This window comes from Hyla sarda, chromosome 5, assembly GCF_029499605.1.
Source record: "Hyla sarda isolate aHylSar1 chromosome 5, aHylSar1.hap1, whole genome shotgun sequence".
Lineage (NCBI taxonomy): Eukaryota > Metazoa > Chordata > Amphibia > Anura > Hylidae > Hyla > Hyla sarda.
This window is the reverse complement of record NC_079193.1, coordinates 18,795,298-18,819,233: the sequence shown is the minus strand read 5'-3', so window position 1 is coordinate 18,819,233 and position 23,936 is coordinate 18,795,298. Positions and strand designations below refer to the sequence as shown.

The following is a 23,936-nucleotide window of genomic DNA, read 5'->3' as shown; positions in this document are numbered from 1 at the left end:
ATATGCGTAGTGGGCGCACCGCTGCATCCCATCTGCACATGCTGGGAGTTGTCGTTTTGCAGCAGCTGGAGGCACATTGATTGGAAAACATAAGGGCCTAAGGGCTTGTTCACACTGAAAATAAATAAATGAATAAAAATCACAAGGTTTGGCACCATAAATTATCTGGAATCGGCGCTTATGTCTGTGAAAGTTTTTACGCTGTCCTGTTAACAAAGTCTTCTGCCTGAATACAATGCCATAGCGGGACTTTTGATGTGCGAACAGGACCTTTAAAGGGGTACTCCGGTGGAGAACTTTTTTTTTTTTTTTTTTTTTAAATAAGTTTTCCACCAGAGTACCCCTTAATGACGCAGGACGTAAATGTATGTCCTGGTGCGGTGGTACTGAACGCGCCAGGACGTATATTTACGTCCTATACATACATATACGGAGCGATGCTCTGGTCATGCGCGGCAGGTCCTGGCTGCTGCTAACAGCCAGGGACCCGCTGGTAATGGCTGACATCTGTGATCGTGCGGATGTCCGCCATTAACCCCTCAGATGCCGTGGTCAATACAGATCACGGCATCTGCAGCAATGCGGTCACTAAAATGGATGATTGGATCGCCCGCAGCGCTGCCGTGGAGATCCAATCATCCAGAACGGCAGCCGGAGGTCCCCCTCACCTCCCTCCGCTGCCTTCCACGGGTCTTCTGCTCTGGTCTGCAATCGAGCAGACCTGAGCAGAAGATGACCAATAACACTGATCAGTGCTATGTCCTATACATAGCACTGAACAGTATTAGCAATCGAATGATTGCTATAAATAGTCCCCTATGGGGGGACTATTAAAGTGTAGAATAAAAGTAAAACCTTTTTTAAAAAATCCCCTGCCCCTATAAAAATGTAAATTGTCAGTTTTTCCCCATTTTCCTCCCAAAAAGGAAAAAAAAAAATGTTAATAAACATATTTGATATTGCAGCGTGCATAAATATCCAAACTATTGAAATATATGTTAATTATCCCGTACAGTGAACGTAAAAAAAAAGTCCAAAATTGCTGCTTTTTTATAACACTTTATTCCAAATAAAATTGATAAATGTATTAAAAGTTTTATATATGCAAATGTGGTATAAAAAAAATTACATATCATGGCGCAAAAAATTTGCCCTCATACAGCCGCTTATATGGAAAAATGAAATTGTAGGTCAGCAAAATAGAGGGATTTTAAATGCACTAATTTGGTTAAACTTTTTTTATTTTATTTTTTTTTAAGTGGTATAATAGAAAAGTTTGTAATCATGGATATCCTCTTAATCGTATTGAACCACAGAATAAAGAAAATGGGTCTATTTTAGCGTAAATTGTATGGCATGAAAACGAAACCTTCCAAAACTGTGGTTTTCTTATCAATTTCCCCACACAAATATTTTTTTTTTTTTTTGTTGCGCCTTACATTTTATAGTAAAATGAGTGATGTTATTACAAAAAACTGGCCACGCAAAAAAAAAAGCCCTCATACTAGTCTGTGGATGAAAATATAAAGAGTTATGATTTTTTATGAAGGCGAGGAGGAAAAAACGAAAACGTAAAAATCAAATTGTCTGAGTCCTTAAGGCCCAAATGGGCTGAGTTCTTAAGGGGTTAAAAACACGAAACGCTAGCTGACTACATTTGAGCCTTTGAAGTCAATGGGGCCCGTACTCGTATGGCAGTGTTTTCCCAACCAGGGTGCCTCCAGCTGTTGCAAAACTACAACTCCCAGCATGCCCGCGACAGCTGTCCCGGGCATGCTGGGAGTTGTAGTTTTGCAACACCTGAAGGGCACCCTGGTTGGGAAACAGTGGCCCATGTAAACTCTGTAAAGTAGTGCCGATTAACAAGTTTTGGCACAAAAAAGTAAGTGTAAATTTAAATCTGTATTTATTATTATTTTTTTAACGTGGTCGTATTTGCAGTTTATGGGATTTTGCAGATTACATGTAGCGGAAATTATCCGTTACTGAAAATTCTGCAGTGTGGTTACTTTTATGTATTATTTTATAGTTTTTTTTTATTTATTCACTTAAGGGTGAAATCCGCAGGTGATTCTGTAATGTAATTAATGTGACTTTTGATACGCAGTAGCTGCAGATTTGTTTTGAGATCCTCTTTTAATACATTCCACCGCCATTAAAACTCTTTTCATACATTTCCTACTAGACATCTTATCCCCTGTGTCTGATGGAGGGGGGGGAGGGCGTGATCTCCAGCCTGGCTCCCATGGTAATCCGCATGTATCCATGTGGCACGTGCCGGATTACGGTCAACCACGGCCCGAAGATGTGGCCAACCTCCATATATCTCTATGGGCGATCCGTAAATACACCCACCGTATCTCTCTCTCCCATAGACCTAAAGGGGTGGGGGGGTGTTGTCCATGGCCACTCTGAAGCCTAGCACAGCCAGCATTCTGTTAGATCGCGGGGGTCCCATCGGTCGAACCCCACCCCCGCAATCAGACGTGTCTAGTACCGGAGTTCCCTTTTAAAGGGGTTCTCCGCCCCTAGACATATTAGACATCTTATCCCCTATCCAAAGGATAGGGGATAAGATGTCTGATCGCAAGGGTCTCGCCGCTGTGGACCCCCGCAATCTCAGCTGCTGCACCCCAGACATCTGGTGCACGGAGCGAACTCCTCTCCATGCCGGATGACTGGCAATGTGGAGCGAAGGCTCATGACGTCACGGCCACACCCACTCGTGACATCACGGCCACGCCCCCTCAATGTAAGTCTACGGGAGGGGGCATGACTGCCGTCACGCCCCCTCCCATAGACTTGCATTGAGGGGCCGTGGCCATGACGTCACGAGCCTCCGGCACTGCACCCGACGCTCTAAACAAATGCAGAGTGCAGCAGGGAGATCATGGGGGTCCCCAGCAGCGGGAACCCCCCGATCAGACATCTTATCCCCTTTTGTTTGGATAGAGGAGATGATGTCTAGGGGCGGATTACTGCTTTAAAGGGGTACTCCGCTGCTCAGTGACGCTTGGAGCTCGTGATGTTATAGCCTCGCCCCCTCAATGCAAGTCTATGGGAGGGGGCGTGACAGCTGTCACGCCCCCTCCCATACACTTTCATTGAAGGGGTGTGGCGGTGCGGGACGTCATGAGGGGCGGGGCTAAGATGTCACAAGCTGCCGGCTCCGGCGTTCTGAACTGTTCCAAATGCTGAGAAGCGGAGTACCCCTTTTAAGGCTAGGTTTCCACATTTTGGCTTTATTTGACCAAATTTAAAATGAATCAAAAAAAAGTGGGGGAGATTTATTAAAGCCTGTATAAAGCAAAAGTTGCTGAGTTGCCCATAGCAACCAATCAGCTTTCTACTTTCATTTTTGAAAAAGGCCTCTGAAAGTGAAAGCAGTGATCTGATTGGTTGCTATGGGCAACTGGACAACATTTTCTCTGCACAGGTTTTGATCATTCTCCCCCAGTGTGTATTAGAATTGGCCTCCTATTTTTCCGGGCATTCTGGAAGTTGTAGTTCTGCATCAGCCGGAGCCCCCGCCGCTCTGGCCCTTTAATGAGTTGTGTGATTTAGTATAAGGCTGGTGTCGGATTTTACACTTCGCTCTCTTTTTCATGTCGTGGGTGCATTTAAGAAATACTTGCTTGACTAGTGACTAATCCAGCTTTCCTTCCTGTTCTCTACCTCGCTGGCACCTTTATTTTGCATCTCCGGAAAGCTGTAGTAATCTGTAAACCTGTCTCTTACATAAAGTTTGTAAACCGAGAGAAAAGGAGACGTCCATTAAATTTTGTGCGGGGGGGGGGGGGAGGGGGGAAGAATCTAATGACTGTCTGGAATTACCGTATTTTTCGCCATATAAGACGCTCCGGCATATAAGATGCAGCCAATTTTGAAGGAGGAAAATCTAGGGAAGAAAAAATTCTGAATCATATACAATGTATAGGACAGTGATCTTCAACCTGCAGACCTCCAGATGTTGCAAAACTACAAGTCCCAGCATGCCCGGACAGCCGTTGGCTGTCCGGGCATGCCAGGAGTTGTAGTTTCGCAACATCTAGAGGTCCGCAGGTTGAAGACCACTGGTATAGGAAGTAGTACTCGCGTGTCACCGCCGCTCCGGACCCGTCACCGCTGTCGCCACGTCCACGGGGTGTCCCCGTCGCATCGGAACGACTCTGCTGCCCGGTATCCTCACTCTCCGTCGCCGCCATCACGTCGCTACGCACTCCGCTCCTATTGGATGACGGGACGATGTGATGGCGACAAAGGAGAGCACCGGCCATGCAGGGGATCCCGGCACGGAGCAGACATCGAGGAGGCAGGTAAGATCCCTCCCGGTGTCCTGTAAGCTGTTCGGGACGCTGCGATTTCACCGCGGCGGTCCCGAACAGCCCGACTGAGCAGCCGTGTTAGTGTCACTTTCCCTTCAGACGTGGCGGTCAGCTTTGATCGCCGCGTCTGAAGGGTTAATACAGGGCATCACCGCGATCGGTGATGTCCTGTATTAGCCGCGGATCCCGGCCGCAGGGACCGCCGCGATAGGACAGGGTTTTAATGTGTATTTGCCGTATAAGACGCACCAACTTCATATAGGATTAGCATTAAAATGAGGAGTCTCGGCAATTCCGAAAATTTACTTTCTTATGCCGCTTTATTATTTAGATTTTAAGTAGAAGTTGTGAACGTGCCCTGGTGGATAAGGCCTGGTTCACATCTGCCTTGTGTTCTCCGCTTCATTGAAGTCAGTTCAAAATTTTGCATTGAAGTCTATGGTGAGTGATGTGAATGTAAGAGTATCCTGTCCCGCGGCTGTTCATTTGTCAAACTGAGCATGCTCAGAAGGTGGCAGAGAGGCCAGATCTTGTTACTTGCACCACCCTAAAAAGTAATGTGTGTGGCAATGCTTTTTACCCCTTAAAGGGGTATTCCACTGGAAAAATCAACTGGTGCCAGAAAGGCAAACAGATTAGTAATTTACTTCTATAAAAAAAAAAAAAAAAATCTTAATCCTTCCAGTACTTATCAGCTGCTGTATGCTTCACAGGAAGTTGTTTACTTTTTGAATTTCCTTTGTCACAACCACAGTGCTCTCTGCTGACACCTCTGTCCATTTTACAAACTGGGACAATTCCTGACATGGACAAAGGTGTCGGCAGAGAGCACCGAAGAGACAGAAAATAAATTAAAAAAGAAAAGAACTTCCTGTAGAGCATATAGCAGCTAAGTACTGGAAGGATCAAGATTTTTTTAAATTGGAGTAAATTGCAAATCTGTTTTAACTTTCTGGCCCCAGTTGATAAAAAAAAAATTCCCCCCACACCCACCACTACCGGAGTACCCCTTAAAGGACAACTGTAGTGGTACACATTTATATATGCCCGGGCCTCAAAAATAAACAAAATAAACTCATCCATACCTTCCTACCTTCATATATATATATATATATATATATATATATATAGTGTGTGTATTATAAAATTTATATACATATTTGGTATCACCGCGTGCGTAAATATCCAAACTATTAAAATAAAATGTTAATTATACCGTACGGTGAACGTAAGGAAGAAAAAAGTCCAAAATAGCTGCTTTTTTATAACATTTTATTCTAAAAAATATATATAAAAAAGTGTATTTAAAGGTTTTAGATAAACAAATATAGTAGCAATAAAAAGTACAGATCACGAGGTAATTTGCCCTCATACCGCCGCTTATACGGAAAAATGAAAAAATCTAAATAGGGGGATTTTAAACGTACTAATTTGGTTAAACAGTTTGCGATTTTTTTTTTTTTTTTTAAGCACAACAGTAATAGAAAAGTATATAATCATGGGTATCATTTTAATCGTATTGACCCAAAGATTAAAGAACACATGTCATTTTTACCGTAAATTGTACGGCGTGAAAACGAAACCTTCCAAAATTTGCTAAATTGCGGTTCTGTTTAATTTCCCCACACAAATAGCATTCTTTTTTGGTTGCGACATACATTTTTATGATAAAGTGAGTGATGGGATTACAATGGATTACTGGTCGTGCAAAAAACAAGCCCTCATACTAGTCTGTGGATGAAAATATAAAAGTTATGATTTTTTTTTTTTTTTTGAAGGCGAGGAGGAAAAAAACGAAAAAGTAAAAATAAAATTGTCCAAGTCCTTAAGGGGTTAAGGATGCAGGGTGTACATTCATGCCCTGCTCCCATTCTATGAAGCGCTTTCAGGAACTGTGCCGGGCTAATGCCGAACATCACCAATCAGGCTGATGTCCTGCATTAACCCCTTAGATGCTGCTATAAAAAGTTTGTGGCCTATCTAAGTGTTAATATCGAGTTTCCCCCCCCCCCCCCCCCCCCAAAAAAAATAAACTTCTGCAAAAAAAAATTAAAAGTTGCCGGTCGGTTCAGGGGTACTGATTGGGACCTTCCCAAAATCACGGGTTCATAATCTGCTGATCTGATGGCCGGAGGGTCCCTACTTGCCTCTTTGCCATCTGATCGGTGCTCCCAAGTATCCAAGCAGCCTGCACTTATGGGGGGAGATTTATCTAAACCCTTGCAGAGGAAAAGTTGGCCAGTTTTCCATAGCAACCAATCGGATCGCTTCTTTCTTTTATCAGAGTCCCTATTATATAAAATAGAAGCGATCTGATCAATGCTGGACTATAGCACAGCATTGTTCAGGGCTTGCAGTCGGAAGATTCCGTGTAATAGTCCCCTATGGGGACAAAAAATAAAATAAAATTAATCAATGTGAATAAGCTCTGCCCTAACAAAAGTTTGACTCTTCCTCCCCCCCCCCCCCCCCCCCACCCCTTTCCCGTTTTTCTAATAAAATAATGTAAGTTAACATATATATATATAAATGTCCGAAATAGTAAAATATGACCTTAAAGGGGTTATCCAGGAAAAACTTTTTTTTTTTTTTTTTTTATAATATATCAACTGGCTCCAGAAAGTCAAACAGATTTGTAAATGACTTCTATTAAAAAATCTTAATCCTTTCAGTACTTCTGAGCTTCTGAAGTTAAAGTTGTTCTTTTCTTTCTAAGTTCTCTCTGATGACACGGGAAGCGCCCAGTTTAGAAGAGGTTTGCTATGGGGATTTGCTTCTAAACTGGGCGGTTCCCGAGACACGTGTCATCAGAGAGCACTTAGACAGAAAAGAACAACTTTAACTTCAGAAGCTCATAAGTACTGAAAGGATTAAGATTTTTTTAATAGAAGTCATTTACAAATCTATTTAACTTTCTGGAACCAGTTGATATATAAAAAAAAGTTTTTTTTCCTGGAATACCCCATTAATGAAACCGCACAGTAAATGGTGTAGATGCAAAAAAAATATACCAAAATTGTGGACAATTTAATAGTGTAATCTGTTCCGCTTTGTTCCCACACCTAGAAGTGCTGTCTCTGACCTTTCCCAGCATTTAAAGGGGTTATCCAGGAAAAAAAACTTATATATATATATATATATATATATATATATATATATATATATATATATATATATATATATATATATATATATATATATATATATATATATATATATATAAAAAAAAATAATCAACTGGCTCCAGAAAGTTAAATTTTGTAAATTACTTCTATTGAAAAATCTTAATCCTTTCAGTACTTATGAGCTGCTGAAGTGGAGTTGTTCTTTTTTTGTCCAAGTGCTCTCTGATGACACCTGTCTCGAGAACTGTCCAGAGTAGAAGCAAATCCCCACAGCAAACCTCTTCTACTCTGTGCAGTTCCCAAGATAAGCAGAGGTCAGCAGAGAGCACTGTTGCCAGACAGAAAAGAACAACTTCAACTTCAGCAGCTGATAATTATTGAAAGGATTAAGATTTTGTAATAGAAGTAATTTACAAATTTGTTTAACTTTCTGGAGCCAGTTGATATAAAAAAAATTTTTTTTTCCTGGATAACCCCTTTAATGCGGCTAGAGCAGTGTTTCCCAACCAGGGTGCCTCCAGCTGTTACAAAACTACAACTCCCAGCATGCCCGGACAGCCAAAGGCTGTCCGGGCATGCTGGGAATTGTAGTTTTGCAACAGCTGGAGGCACCCTGGTTGGGAGACACTGGGCTAGAGACAATAAGTCATATGGTCTTCAGGAGGCGCGGCTGTGCTTCAGTGGGTGGATCACATTATTCAGTATAAAAAAGTGGCTCTCTATAGTGCGTACTACAACCCTCGTTAGTTTACGACAGAAGGGGGGGGGGGGGGGTAAGCGTCTTTTTATTCATTCATTCATTCATTCATTCATTCATTCATTCATAGAAATAACACCCTCCAAAAGTTGCAGAATTGTCGGACTTTTTGTAAATTTTGGCCCATAATTATTTTTTTCTTGTGGTTTTGTTGTAGATTGTGGTAAAATGTCATTACAAAGTAAATACTAAAAAAAAAATAAATAAAAAAAAGTGTAAGGCTGGGTCCACACTACGTTTTGTCCCATACGGGAGCGCATACGGCAGGGGGGGAGCTAAAACCTCGCGCTCCCGTATGTGACCGTATGCGCTCCCGTATGCCATTCACTTCAATGAGCCGACCGGAGTGAAACGTTCGGTCCGGTCGGCTCATTTTTGCGCCGTATGCTCTTTTACAACCGGACCTAAAACCATGGTTGACCACAGTTTTAGGTCCGGTTGTAAAAGCGCATACGGCGCAAAAATGAGCCGACCGAACGTTTCACTCCGGTCGGCTCATTGAAGTGAATGGCATACGGGAGCGCATACGGTTACATACGGGAGCGCGAGGTTTTAGCTCCCCCCTGCCGTATGCGCTCCCGTATGGGACAAAACGTAGTGTGGACCCAGCCTAAGGCTGCATTCACATTAGAAAACTGGGCGCTCCTGTACCCCAGCCGGACTGGCGCCGAAACCCAATGACTTTAATGAGCCGACCGGAGTCAAATACTGATTCCAGTTAGCTCATTTTTGCCCTGTATCTGGTTTTGTGACCGGACCCTAATACCGTAGGTTTTTTCACATTTTTTATTCCCTAAAAAATTTATAAGAAGCGATTTTTAAAAGTTTCATATACGCAAATGTATTATCGATTTAAAAGTACAGATCGCGTCGCAAAAAATGAGCCCTCGTACAGCCACGTATACGGAAAAATTAGAAAGTTATAGGTCAGCTAAATAGAGGGATTTTAAACATACTAATTTGGTTAAAAAGTTAGATTTATTTTATTTCAGCTATAATAGAAAATTATTTTAAAAAAAGCAAAAAAAAAACTGTAATAGAAAAGTATGTAATCACGGGTATCATTTTGAAAGTATTTACCCACAGAATGAATAAATCATGTAAATTTTACCGTACAGTGTACAGCGTGAAAACGGAACCTTCCAAAATTTGCAAAATTGCGTTTGTTTTTTTTTTAAATTAATTTTCCCACACAAATAATAATTATTTTTTTTTTGGTTGCGCCATATTTTATTGTAAAATGAGTGATGTCATTACAAAGGACAACTGATTGCACAAAAAAAATAAGCCCTCATACTAGTCTGTGGATGAAAATATAAAAGTTACGATTTTTAGAAGGCGAGGAGGAAAAAACAAAAATGCCCCCGTGTGACATCACCCCCACCCCCACTGTGCAAGTCTATGGGAGGGGGCGTGACTGACGTCACGCTCCTTACCATAGACTTGCATAGCGGGGGTGATGTCACATGGGGGCGGAGTCGTGACGTCACGATACTCCGGCCCTGTGGTCGCCACCCGGCTGTTTGTGAGCTGGCACCGTGGCGGGTGGTGAATACAAGATTGCGGGGGACCCTCGGTGGTGAGACATCTTATCCCCTATCCTTTGCATAGGGGATAAGATGTCTCAGGGCTGGAGTACCCCTTTAAGGCCAAAATAGCCTGAGTCCTTTTTTAAGGGGTTTAAAAAATAAATAAATAAAACAAGTTTGTGATCTGTTCAGCTACAAATTCTAACTGAACGTGATGTGAACTTATGGCAGTTTTGTTGCAGTTCTTCCGTGGGGAAGGGTATTGCTTTTGGTTTTAGACTATCCAGTTGTTGAGAAACTACAGCTCCCAGCAAGCAAGCGATAAGGAGTGGCAGTTTGTCATTTTATTAATTTAAAATAGGAACTTTAATATAAATGAAAAGAAATAACCCAAACGTCTTGTCTCCTGCTGCTGTCTTTGGGCTTTGCTGTGAGATTTCCTCTGTTCTGGGTATATTTGGCCTTCTCTCTTACCTCCCCCGTATACCGGCTCTGTCTGTCGGCTGCAGATATTTCTTCCAGCTCCCGGATATAATTCTCCTCTCTACATGTTACTAGAAACGTCTTCATTTTATTTTTGCAAAATGTAAGTTTAATAATAATAAATAATAATAAAAAAAAAATAATCTTTCTTTTTTTCTTTCTCTTTCTTTCTTTCTTTCTTTCTTTCTCTTAATTATTAAATATATTATGATAATTTAAAATTCTGCTTTTTTTTTTAAAGACATTTGGGATGTTTATTATAAGAAATTTATGTTCTGTATAATAAAAATTAAAGTGAAATAATTGTAATTACATTTTTTTCTTTTAATTCCTCAGCTGACCGGTCGAGTTCCCATCACCTCAGAACATCGAACACAATCAGGCGGACTTCATCCTTGGACACCATAACTGGACCATACCTGAGCGGACATTGGCCTCGGGACCCTCATGTTCACTACCCCTCATGTATGAATGATAAGGCCACCCAGGTAACGTCTTCAAGGAATCTGTCTTATACCTGCACAATATAAGAGCTCTTAGGACAGTGTTTTCCCAATCAGTGTTCCTCCAGCTGTTGCCAAACTACAACTCCCAGCATGCCCTTTGGCTGTCTGCGCATGCTAGGAGTTGTAGTTTTTGCAACAGCTGGAAAGACCCCAGGTTGAAATCCTAGGGTATAATGGAGCAGCAGAGATAAGCTGCTGCCTGAGATGTCTGGGCATGCTGGGTGTTGTAGTTTTGCAAAAGCTGCAGGCACCCTGGTTTGGAAACACTTAGGGGCACAGTCATGGGGCTTATAGCCCTAGGACATATGAAGCTGCAGGTTATTACTCCCCCTGGGACATATGATGCTGCAGGTTATTACTCCCCCTAGGACATATGATGCTGCAGGTTATTACTCCCTCTAGGACATATGATGCTGCAGGTTATTACTCCCTCTAGGACATATGATGCTGCAGGTTATTACTCCCCCCAGGACATATAATGCTGCATGTTATTACTCCCCCCCAGGACATATGATGCTGCATGTTATTACTCCCCCCCAGGACATATAATGCTGCAGGTTATTACTCCCTCCTAGGACATAGAATGCGGCAGGTTATTACTCCCCCTAGGACATAGAATGCGGCAGGTTATTACTCCCTCTAGGACATATGATGCTGCATGTTATTACTCCCCCCCCAGGACATATAATGCTGCAGGTTATTACTCCCTCCTAGGACATAGAATGCGGCAGGTTATTACTCCCCCTAGGACATAGAATGCGGCAGGTTATTACTCCCCCTAGGACAGATACAGGTGTTGCAGGTTATTGCTTCCCCCTAGGACATATGATGCTGCAGGTTATTACTCCCCTTAGGACAGATACAGGTGTTGCAGGTTATTGCTTCCCCCCTAGGACATATGATGCTGCAGGTTATTGCTCCCCTAGGACAGAGACAGGTGTTGCAGGTTATTGCTTCCCCCTAGGGCATATGATGCTGCAGGTTATTACTCCCCCTAGGACAGATGCTGCAGGTTATTACTCCCCCTAGGACAGATACTGCAGGTTATTACTCCCTCTAGGACATATGATGCTGCAGGTTATTACTCCCTCTAAGATGCAACAGGTTATTAGTGCTCTGATTCATAACTCGCATGCCAACTTGTCTAGAGCAATGTTTTCCAACCAGAGTGCCTCCAGCTGTTGCAAAACTACAACTCCCAGCATGCCGAGAGCATGCTGAGAGTTGTAGTTTTGCAGTAGCTTGAGTCACACTGGTTGGGAAACACTGCTCTATAGAGACCCATCATAGCCGCTCCAGCTAGTTGATTTTAGGGGGGGGGGGAGAGAGGGTGTGATGGGTGCACCCCTCCCCCGGGTGTGTTAGGATTGCTGGCAGCGTCCCCTGTGTCATTGCGCGCACACACACACACACACACACACACACACACACCGGCTTTTGTGATAATGTTAGAGACTTGAGAGGCTTCTTTAATATTTCACACCGGCTCACAATTAGTAATAGAATAGCATGGAGCCCTTTCTGCAGCTCCCAGCACCTCTTGCTTTGCGCCCAGTCCTTTCCTGTTACATGTTTAATGCACGACGCTGCAGACTTTTCGGGCTACTTAGCAGCTAGAATGTCTCGTCCTGAACGCTGAGCGGCTGCAAATAAAATCTCCCCGGGTTTTTGTTTACAATGTAGGGTTAGGTAACTTAGAAAAAGAAAGAAAGGGTCCAGGATTAGAAAAACTCTCTGCTTCTTTCTTGCAAAACTCAGCGCCCCTCCTGTCCACAGGTTGAGTGTAGTACTGCAGTTCAGTCCCATTCACTCTATTGGAATGGAGCTGCAATTCCATACACTACCTATGGACAGGTGTGGCGCTGTTTTTTGCAAGAAATAAGCAGTGTTTTTTGATAACCACATGTAGTAACTCATTCTTGGCCACTCATCCCGAAGGAGACTTCTCTTAAAGGGACGCTGCAGGCACAACTGAGTTATGCTGGAGGGGTATAGGCTTGACATAGGGCGAATTACTATAGAGGTAATGTGTGGCATGCTCTGTCCCCTCAGGTCCTGTACTAGGGCTGACGTCATAATGCAGTTTCTCAACTTCTTCCTTTAGGGCATTGTTTTCCAACAAGTGCACCTCCAGCTGTTGCTACTCCCAGCAATGCAGGATAAACCCCCATATAACACAGGATATAACTCAGGATCAGTACAGGATAAGTAATGTAATGTATGTACACAGTGACCTCACCAGCAGAATAGTGAGTACAGCTCTGGAGTATAATACAGGATATAACTCAGGATCAGTACAGGATAAGTAATGTAATGTATGTACACAGTGACCTAACCAGCAGAATAGTGAGTACAGCTCTGGGGTATAATACAGGATATAACTCAGGATCAGTACAGGATAAGTATTGTAGGTTAAACAACACAATGTAACTCCAAGTCACTGACACTTCTGTGAAATCACACTGTCCACTCAGGAAGAACACTGATTGACAATCAATGTCACATGGAACAGACAACAGGTGGAAATTATAGGCAATTAGCAAGACACCCCCAATAAAGCAGTGGTTCTGCAGGTGGTGACCACAGACCACTTCTCAGTTCCTTTGCTTCCTGGCTGATGTTTTGGTCACTTTTGAATGCTGGTGGTGCTTTCACTCTAGCGGTAGCATGAGATGGAGTCTACAACTCACACAAGTGGCTCAGGTAGTGCAGCTCATCCTGGATGGCACATCAATGCGAGCTGTGCCAAGAAGGTTTCCTCTTTCTGTCAGCGTAGTGTCCAGAGCATGGAGACGCTACCAGGAGACAGGCCAGTACATCAGGAGACGTGGAGGAGGCCGTAGGAGGGCAAAAACCCAGCAGCAGGACCGCTACCTCCGCCTTTGTGCAAGGAGGAGCAGGAGGTGCATGTGTCGACTCAAACGGTCAGAAACGGACTCCATTGGGGTGGTATGAGGGCCCGACGTCCACAGGTGGGGGTTGTGCTTACAGTCCAACACCGTTCAGGACGTTTGCCAATCTTTGGCATTTGCCAGAGAACACAAATTTGTCACTGGCGTCCTATGCTCTTCACAGATGAAAGCAGGTTCACACTGAGCACATGTGAGTCTGGAGACGCCGTGGAGAAGGTTCTGCTGCTTGCAACATCCTCCAGCATGACCGGTAGGGTGGTGGATCAGTAATGGTGTGGGGTGGCATTTCTTTGGGGGGGCTACACAGCCCTCCATGTGCTTGCCGGAGGTAGCCTGACTGCCATTAGGTATCGAGATGAGATCCTCAGACCCCTTGTGAGACCATATGCTGGTGCGGTTGGCCCTGGGGTTCCTCCTAATACAAGACAATGCTAGACCTCATGTGACTTTAGTGTGTCAGCAGTTCCTACAAGAGGAAGGCGTTGATGCTATGGACTGGCCGCGCGTTACCCTGAATCCGATTGAGCACATCTGGGACTTCTCGCTCCATCCACTACAGACTGTCCAGGAGTTGGCGGATGCTTTAGTCCAGGTCTGGGAGGACATCCCTCAGGAGACCATCCTCCACCTCATCAGGATCATGCCCAGGCATTGTAGGGAGGTCATACGGGCACGTGGAGGCCACACACACTACTGAGCCTCATTGTGACTTGTTTTAAGGACATTACATAAAGTTGGATCAGCCTGTAGTGGGGTTTTCCACTATAATTTTGAGTGTGACTCCATATCCAGACCTCCATGGGTTGATATAGTTGATTTCTATTGATAATTTTTGTGTGATTTTGTTGTCAGCGCATTCAACTGTGTAAAGAGGAAAGTATTTCATACGATTAGTTCATTCATATCTAGGATGTGTTATCGTAGTGTTCCCTTTATTTTTTCAGCAGTGTATATAGAGGCTTTAAAATCCTTTTCAAAGATAAACCTGCACTTTAGTTTTCCTCCACACACTTACAATTTTTCATTTTTAAGTGTTTTTGTTTGTATCCTTGTCCGTCCCTGCACTGATCGTAATTGGTTTCCAGCTCTCTTCTGGTGCCAGTTCCATTCCGGTGCTAGATCACACCTGGTTGGGGAGTGCGTGTGGCAGAGGTTGGAGTTCTGTCATTTTCCCCAGATATCAGGGACATCGGTTGAATTTCACTTTGGGTCGAATCTTCCTCTTCTGACATATCTGCTGATTACAGATCGGGGTGGTGATGATATTTCTCTTATTTTTTATTTTATTTTAATCGATTTTATTTTTTTACTATTTTTGCATCCAGTGACCTGAGCAGATACAGGACTGGGGTTCAGTGTGTGCAGTGTTTTCCAAACTGAGTTTCTCCAGCTGTTGCAAAACTAAAACTCCCAGCATGCCCGGACAGCCAACGGCTGTCCGGGCATGCTGGGAGTTGTAGTTTTGCAACAGCTGGAGGTGCCCAGGGAAAAACTCCCATAGAGAATGAATGTAGCAGTCATCGAGCATGCACATTGGTCCACCAGCAATCTTGCTTTACATTATCAGGAGGGGGGGGGGGGGGGGGGGGGGGCTAGTGTTTCGACAACCTACCCCTCACCCAGTCCTAAACAATTGTCACTATCCAGGGTGTAAGATCCCCTGATTATAAAGAATCCATAGCACTTATATAGTCTTTACATGCAAAGCTGCTGCCTGTCGCCTCATGGGTAACTGCAGCATGCACCATTCATGTGCCCAGGTGCTGTAGTGCAGGGATAGGCTAATGGAATCACAGCTCTGTGGCCCCTTCATTCTCAGGATCGGTGGGGTCCCCCACAGGCAATAATCATGGCATATCCTAGGACTCTATAAGATGAAAATGCACCCTTAACGCGGACCTGTCTGCAGGTTTTTGTCATATAAACTAAGGGCATGGCTGTGTAGGGCTTCTGACCCTCATTCCATACATGCCTCTCATTAGTTAATTAACCCCTCCAGATCCCAGATATCAGAGTTTATAAACATATGCAAATTAGGCTTTGGAGTCCTTGAGTGTTTCTCTTTTGCTCCTAGAGCCCAGCACAGCTCCTCCCCCTCACCACTTAGTCACTCCCCTTTGTGCATTCTTCTCATTTATGCAATTCCCACTTCGAGGATTTGACCACATCTGGGTACAGTGATCCCTCAACATACAATAGTTCCAACATACAATGGTCTTTTCTGGACCATTGTAACTTGAAACTATACTCAACATACAATGTACAGACAGTCCAGATCTGTGAAACATGTCAATGGCTGGAAGAACCGACCAATCAGAATGGACATTCACTGGTAAAACACCTGTATTACTGAAGTGTATGCACTGACAGGTGTCTGGTAGCGCCCTCAACAGTACAGGGAGGTATTACATGTTCTGTACTCTTTACCTGTACCAGGGTTAGCTGCTCCTTTGGACACCAGGTGAGGGCGGCTCAATGTTACTTTTTTAGGACATTGTGTTCTGTACAGGACCCTGAAGAAGGTCCTGTCCTCTACATAGACGGTGATTACAGCTCCAGCAGATCTTTATCATATATATATATATATATATATATATATATATATATATATATATATATATATATATAAAATATGTGTGTATATGGATTTGCTTTATTTATATTAGTTATCTACTTATTTTTCTTTAATCCTCACTTTTTCCTATTTTTGAATTATTTTTGTGCTGGGCGGTACACCAGTTAATTTTTCCACATACCGCAATACCGGTCGGGATCCCGCCCCCCCCCCCGCATGAATTATCAGCCGCAGCTTTCTGTTAATCATATGTTACCTGCAGGTTCTCTTTCTCCTCCTGTGAGCGCTGCACACCCTCCCCACATCAGGAAATTAATGATTTAGAGAACGGAAGCTGTCACCTCCCCCTGCAAGAGCTGTAAGCCAGTGAGCCACGGGCGCTGCAGAGCTTCTGATCCCCATCCCTTCTGATCAGAACCAGGGCTGCTGCTTCTCCCCTCCCTGGCACAGTGCAAACTTCAAACTGTAAAATTCAAACTCCCCACTGTTCTTGATGAGAGCAGGAGATTGCACCTGTGTAGTGTAACCATGGTGACCATACAGCTAAGAATATACCACTGCATGTGCAGGGAGGTAGGCTGTTAGATATGTTTATGTGTGAGTATGTTTATGTGTGAGTGTGTGTATGTAGCAGAGCTGAGTGTGTGTGTGTGTATGTAGCAGAGCTGAGTGTGTGTGTGTATGTAGCAGAGCTGAGTGTGTGTGTGTATGTAGCAGAGCTGAGTGTGTGTGTGTATGTAGCAGAGCTGAGTGTGTGTGTGTGCATGTAGCAGAGCTGAGTGTGTGTGTGTGCGCATGTAGCAGAGCTGTGTGTGTGTATGTAGCAGAGCTGAGTGTGTGTGTGTGCATGTAGCAGAGCTGAGTGTGTGTGTGTGCGCATGTAGCAGAGCTGAGTGTGTGTGTGTGCGCATGTAGCAGAGCTGAGTGTGTGTGTGTGTGTGTGTGTGTGTATGTAGCAGAGCTGTGTGTGTGTATGTAGCAGAGCTGTGTGTGTGTATGTAGCAGAGCTGAGTGTGTGTGTGTGTATGTAGCAGAGCTGAGTGTGTGTGTGTGTATGTAGCAGAGCTGAGTGTGTGTATGTAGCAGAGCTGAGTGTGTGTGTGTAGCAGAGCTGTGTGTGTGTGTAGAGCAGAGCTGAGTGTGTGTGTGTGTGTGTGTGTGTAGCAGAGCGGAGTGTGTAAATGTAGCAGAGCTCTGCATTCTGCACATACCCCCATGTGTATAGGAGTGCTATATAAAAAGTGTAAAGTAAAAAAAAAATTTAATCTTTCCCCCAGTAAAAATTAGCTCTCCCTTTTCCTATTGCTATACACAGGGGTGTGGAAATAAAAAAAAAAAAAAAACTTGTCCAAGGGACTAAAGCGGAACACAATCTACTTGTCCCCCAAGAAAATCCACTTGTCCTAGTAGATGAAATAATTTCAACCAAAATAGTACGATTCACCCCCACCCCCCCACTAGACCACCAGGGATGGATATAAGATTCCTTTAGACACTGCTGTCAACTTAGATAGCGGTGATCTAATGGTTTAATAGCGGCCACGGTGATCGCAGCATGCCAGGCTATTAGCGGCAGGAGAGCTGTAGCTAACCCCCCCCCCTCCCCCGTTTGACCCCTATAACTCCAATTTCTCCATATACAGGGATGTATGAGGGTAATCTTATGTGCCGTGATCTGTAGTTTTCATCTGAACCATTTATTATCAGAACTTTTATTAGGAAAGGGGCTTATTCACATATATACACACTTTTTTTAAAAATATTTTAATCACTATTTTTCAGTCTTCATAGGGACTTATACATGGAGACTTTTGGTTGGATAACACTGAACAGCGCTGTGTTACTGGGGGGCAGTGGGGGGGGGGGTTCTGCTTCTCCAGTTTATATGGTGCATTTTATTTACTATAACTTTTGTCAGAAAATGCTGGAAGTTGCATTTAGTTACTAGATAACTACAACTCCCAGCATGCCCTGATACAGCCTATGGTTGTGTGGGTGTTGCAGCATGGTGCACTGTATAGTAGTACAGGTAAGGTTATTGTATAACATGCTGGGAGTTGTAGTTTTGGTTTGTGTCAGCTGCAGAGCCATAGGCTGTGTCAAGGAATACTGGGAATTGCAGTTTGTAACTACAACACCCAGCATGCCCTGATGCAGCCTTTGGCTCTGCAGCTGACCCGAACCAAAACTACAACTCCCAGCATGTTACACTTTATAGTTCTAGAGTTTAGGTTATGGTGTAACATGCAGGGAGTTGTAGTTTTGGTTCGGGCCTGTGAGGCTCTTGGTCGTTGGGCGAGTATGAAGGGGGCGGGATTCTGGGGGTGCAATTTAGTGCGGGTGGCCAGAAACCACTAAATAAAAAAAAATTAGCACAACTATCAGCAGCACTTGTCAGTCCGCCCCTGTACAAAACATAAATGCATTCACATATCATACATACACATATACATACACCCGCCACTGCCCCCCCATCATATATTACACACCATACACATCACACACAGACAGACATCATACACACATAACACTCAAACCATACATATACACCATACATATGCACACATCATACATACACCTGCCGCTGCCCCCCCCAATTATACATCATATATACAGACATCATACACACATCATATATACACAGACATCATGCACACATCATACATACACCCGCTGCTGCCCCATTATACATTACATACACAGACATCATACACACAACACATCATACACACATCATATATACAGACATCACACATCTTATATACACAGACATCATACACACATCATATATACACAGACATCATACACACATCACACATACAGACATCATATATACACAGACATCACACATCATATATACACAGACATCATACACACATCATATATACACAGACATCGCACATCATATATACACAGACATCATACGCACATCATATATACACAGACATCACACATCATATATACAGACATCCTACGCACATCATATATATACACAGACATCCTACGCACATCATATATATACACAGACATCCTACGCACATCATATATATACACAGACATCCTACGCACATCATATATATACACAGACATCCTACGCACATCATATATACACAGACATCATACGCACATCATATATACACACTAGGGATGTAAGAAAAAATTGATTCGCGCGATTATCGCGATTTTTTTCATTTGCCGATACTGAATCGATTCAAAATATTTTTGAATCGATTCTTTTAGGGATGTGGAATTTTTATCTCCTGATGCCCGGAACAGCATGTCCTGGGCATCAGGAGATACAAGTTCCACATTTGTGGAGCCGGGCAGGCCGGATCTGACACGGCGTCGCTCTGGGTGTATGGAGCGGGCTCCGACTCGTGCCCGCTCCGTACTCTGCGACCCCCGGCTGATTTCAGTAGCCAGCATGTGGCGATCGCCGCGGCTGGCTATTAAAGGAGTAGTCCGGTGCACACTTATCTCATTTTATCCCGTCCGGGCTGCAAAATAAAAGAAAACACACTTTCTCTTACCTGCCAACGAGCCCCCGGAGCTCCGGTACAGGTGTTCGGTCCCCGGGCTGTATTCTTCTTACTTCCTGTTAGCCCGGCACGTCACACGGAGCTTCAGCCTATCACCGGCCGCAGCAATGTCCCGCCTCGGCCAGTGATAGGCTGAAGCTCCGTGTGACGTGCCGGACTAACAGGAAGTAAGAAGAATACAGCCCGGGGACCAAACACCTGTACCGGACTGTACCGGAGCTCCGGGGGCTCGTTGGCAGGTAAGAGAGAGTGCATTTTCTTTTATTTTGCAGCCCGGACGGGATAAAATGAGAAAAGTGTGCGCCGGAGTACTAGATCGCCGCTGTCAAAGCTGACAGCGGCGTCTATTGGGATCTATGAATGCTCCCAGGTGGGCGATGTATCGGGATATATCGTGATGTATCGTCACCTAGCCGGTATCGCGATATATCGGGATATATCAAATCGCCACACTGGTATCGCGATTCAAATCGTATCGCCAAATTCTTGGGGATTCACACCACTAATACACACATCACACACACATCACACACACATCACACACACACATCATATATACACAGACATCAGCCACACATCACAAATATACACAGACATCATACACTCACACCATACATATACACCACATACATATGCACACATCATACATACACCCCCCCCCCCCCCTAATTATACATTACGTACATATACAACCACCCTTGCTGCCACCTGCATGCTCGGCGTCCTTACCTGAGCTACACAGCCCCTCCCCCACACACAGCTCCTCCCCCTGCTCTGTTTCCACAGGACCTAATCTACCACGGAGAGGCTGCAAGTTTGCACGGGGAAAACACAGAGCAGGGGGGGAGAGGATAGACTGCACTGCACGGGGCTGAGTATTTCTGTGTGTGAGGAGGACAGACTGCACTGCACGGGGAGGATTGGGGGGGGTTCTCTGAGCAGCGGCCCCCGGCTACTGAAATCAGCTGGGGGCCGCCGCCCCCTCCATACACTCTGAGCGCCGGTGTGAGGTGTAGACTTGCATCGGCTCCTGCGCCTCACACCGGCATTAAAGAAAAATAAGGGGGAAGTCTGTCTGTCCCTGCCCGATACAGGGCTAAATCTATGAACAATTCACCTGCCCGGTGCCCAAAACTACTTGTCCCGGGCGTCGGGCGATAGGATTTCCACATCCCTGTATACAACATTTTTTTTTAAAAATATATATATCTGATACTGTCGCATGGCTAACTGTCTGAACTAATAAAATTAAATGTTACTAAATCATTAACATTTTATTCTAATAGTTCAGACAGTTACCCATGCGGCAGTATTTATGCTGGTTTCTGTATAGGATTATTAATAAATTGCTGCTGTTTGGTCACATCACATGCTAGAAACTTTTAATATGGCCATTGCACATAATTTTTCAGGAAGATTTTGATTTTGACATTTTTTTTCCCGATAAATCAATGAAATAATCGGCAACTAATCGAATATTAAAATAATCGTTAGCTGCAGCCCTAATCAGAACAGAAGCCCTACAGTGCAGCGCTTACAGGGGTAGGTTACAGCTTCCGTTCTCCAAATCATTCATTTCCCGACATGGGGAGGATGTGCAGCAGCGCTCACAGGAGGGGAGAGAGCGCCTGCGGGTAACATATTATTAGTCCCCCGATGGGGACATCGCTGCGGCTGATAATTCATTCGGGGGGGGGGGGGGGGGTTGAGGCAGAGCAGCGCCCGTGGGTCATATATGATTAGTTCCCCAGCCCGAAGGGGGGGGTTGGAAATGAGTAGAAAAAAAAATACATTTAAATACCGTGAAACCACCATAATTTGGAAAAATACCGTGATATCCATTTTTGGCCATACCGCCCAGCACTATATTTCTGTGGCTTCAGAGCCAATTACCAGGTTTCCAGAGAGTTATGGTCTCAACATACAATGGTTTCAACATACAATGTTCATCCTGGAACCAATTAATATTGTAACTTGAGGGACCACTGTATTCACTTATTTTGCTTTTCTTTTTCTGTAGACGCCTAGCTGCTGGGGAGAAGAGAGCACAGAGAAGAAAATAAGCCATCAACGCTCTGCGTCATGGGGCAGCGCCGACCAGCTTAAAGAGGTACACACACTTGTTTGTTTGTGTTGGTTAGGTCTTGAAAAGTTGATAAGGAGACTGGAAAATGTCCAGAAATCTGGTTTTATGCAACCTAAGCTCCTGAGCAGACCCATGTGTTGCCACGGTTACAGACTACAAACAAACCTTTTTGTAGTCTGAACCTGGATTGCTGTTACTCTTCCGGTTTTCCCCTTTTTCTCCTGTCTGTAGTATGTCTGTGTAACCCAGGAGAGCAGGATCAGAATACATAGGGTATGTTTGTGGTATGTAACCATGGAAATGCGTATTCAGCTCCTATGCAGACCTATGTCTTCCCATGGTTACTGTCTATAAATAACCCCTTTGTAGTCTGATCCTGCCGTCCTTTGAGGTTCTCTACAGGGTGGGCCATTTATATGGAGACACCTTAATAAAATGGTTGGGGATATTAACTTCCTGTTTGTGGCACATTAGTATATGTGAGGGGGGGGGGGGGGGGGGGGAAACTTTTCAAGATGTGTGGTGACCATGGCGGCCATTTTGAAGTCGGCAATTTTGAATCCAACTTTTGTTTTTTCAATAGGAAGAGGGTCATGTGACACATCAAACTTATTGGGAATTTCACAAGAAAAACAATGATGTGTTTGGTTTTAACGTAACTTTATTCTTTCATGAGTTATTTACAAGTTTCTGACCACTTATAAAATGTATTCAATGTGCTGCCCATTGTGTTGGATTGTCAATGCAACCCTCTTCTCTATATACTGCTATATACTACTATATACACCGCAGGAGAAATGCTAGCACAGGCTTCCAGTATCCGTATACACTGCTATATACACCACAGGAGAAATGCTAGCACAGGCTTCCAGTATCCGTATATACTGCTATATACTAGTATATACACCGCAGGAGAAATGCTAGCACAGGCTTCCAGTATCTGTATACACTGCTATATACTACTATATACACCGCAGGAGAAATGCTAGCACAGGCTTCCAGTATCCGTAGTTTCAGGTGCTGCACATCTCGTATCTTCACAGCATAGACAATTGCCTTCAGATGACCCCCCAAAGATAAAAGTCTAAGGGGGTCAGATTGGGACACCTTGGGGGCCATTCAACTGGCCCACGACGACCAATCCACTTTCCAGGAAACTGTTCATCTATGAATGCTCGGACCGGACACCCATAATGTGGTGGTCACCATCTTGCTGGAAAAACTCGAACGTGCAGCTTCATTGAAGAAAAGGGCAGGGTCCAGCTCCCAGGAAAAACTAATAAAATCCAAATTTTAATTCAAGCCATTAAAAAGTGAGTGAACAAAAAAAGGGGGGATAAAATCATAGCAGAAACGCGTTTGGATGTTGTCCGTGCTTCCTACCTATACCTGAAGTCCTCCTCCTCCTCAGAACTTACATGGTGGTGAGCTGGTTTTCCTCTTTCATAGCCTTTTTGTTATGTGCAGCTTCAGTGCATAAAGAGGGAAACACATCATCATGTAGCAATTTCACATATCCAGTGGCCTTGAGGTTTCCATTGATGAAGAATGGCCCCACTATCTTTGTACCCCATATACCACACCATACCATCAGTCTTGGAGGGATCTATCCAATGTGGGTTAGTGTCAGACCAATAGCGGTGGTTTTGTTTAACTTCACCATTCACATAAAAGATTCCTCCTCACTGAACAAAATCTTCTGCGTAAACTGAGGGTCCTGTTCCAATTTTTGTTTTGCCCATTCTGCAGCCCCTGAAACTACGGATACAGGAAGCCTGTGCTAGCATTTCTCCTGCGGTGTATATAGTAGTATATAGCAGTGTATACGGATACTGGAAGCCTGTGCTAGCATTTCTCCTGCGGTGTATATAGTAGTATATAGCAGTGTATATGAATACTGGAAGCCTGTGCTAGCATTTCTCCTGCGGTGTATATAGTAGTATATAGCAGTGTATACGGATACTGGAAGCCTGTGCTAGCATTTCTCCTGCGGTGTATATAGTAGTATATAGCAGTGTATACGGATACAGGAAGCCTGTGCTAGCATTTCTCCTGCGGTGTATATAGTAGTATATAGCAGTGTATACGAATACTGGAAG

General features: G+C 44.0%; 1 protein-coding gene across 1 annotated transcript in view; it reads left to right on the top strand.

Moving 5' to 3' along the window:
• The window catches only part of GLCCI1 (glucocorticoid induced 1), a 69,342-nt gene that overhangs the window by 13,511 nt on the left and 31,895 nt on the right, over window positions 1–23,936 (top strand). Inside the window, exons 2-3 of the mRNA XM_056518928.1 lie at window positions 10,556–10,707; window positions 21,772–21,861. Coding sequence (XP_056374903.1) covers window positions 10,556–10,707; window positions 21,772–21,861 — 242 coding nt within the window. The remainder of the gene's footprint in view (window positions 1–10,555; window positions 10,708–21,771; window positions 21,862–23,936) is intronic.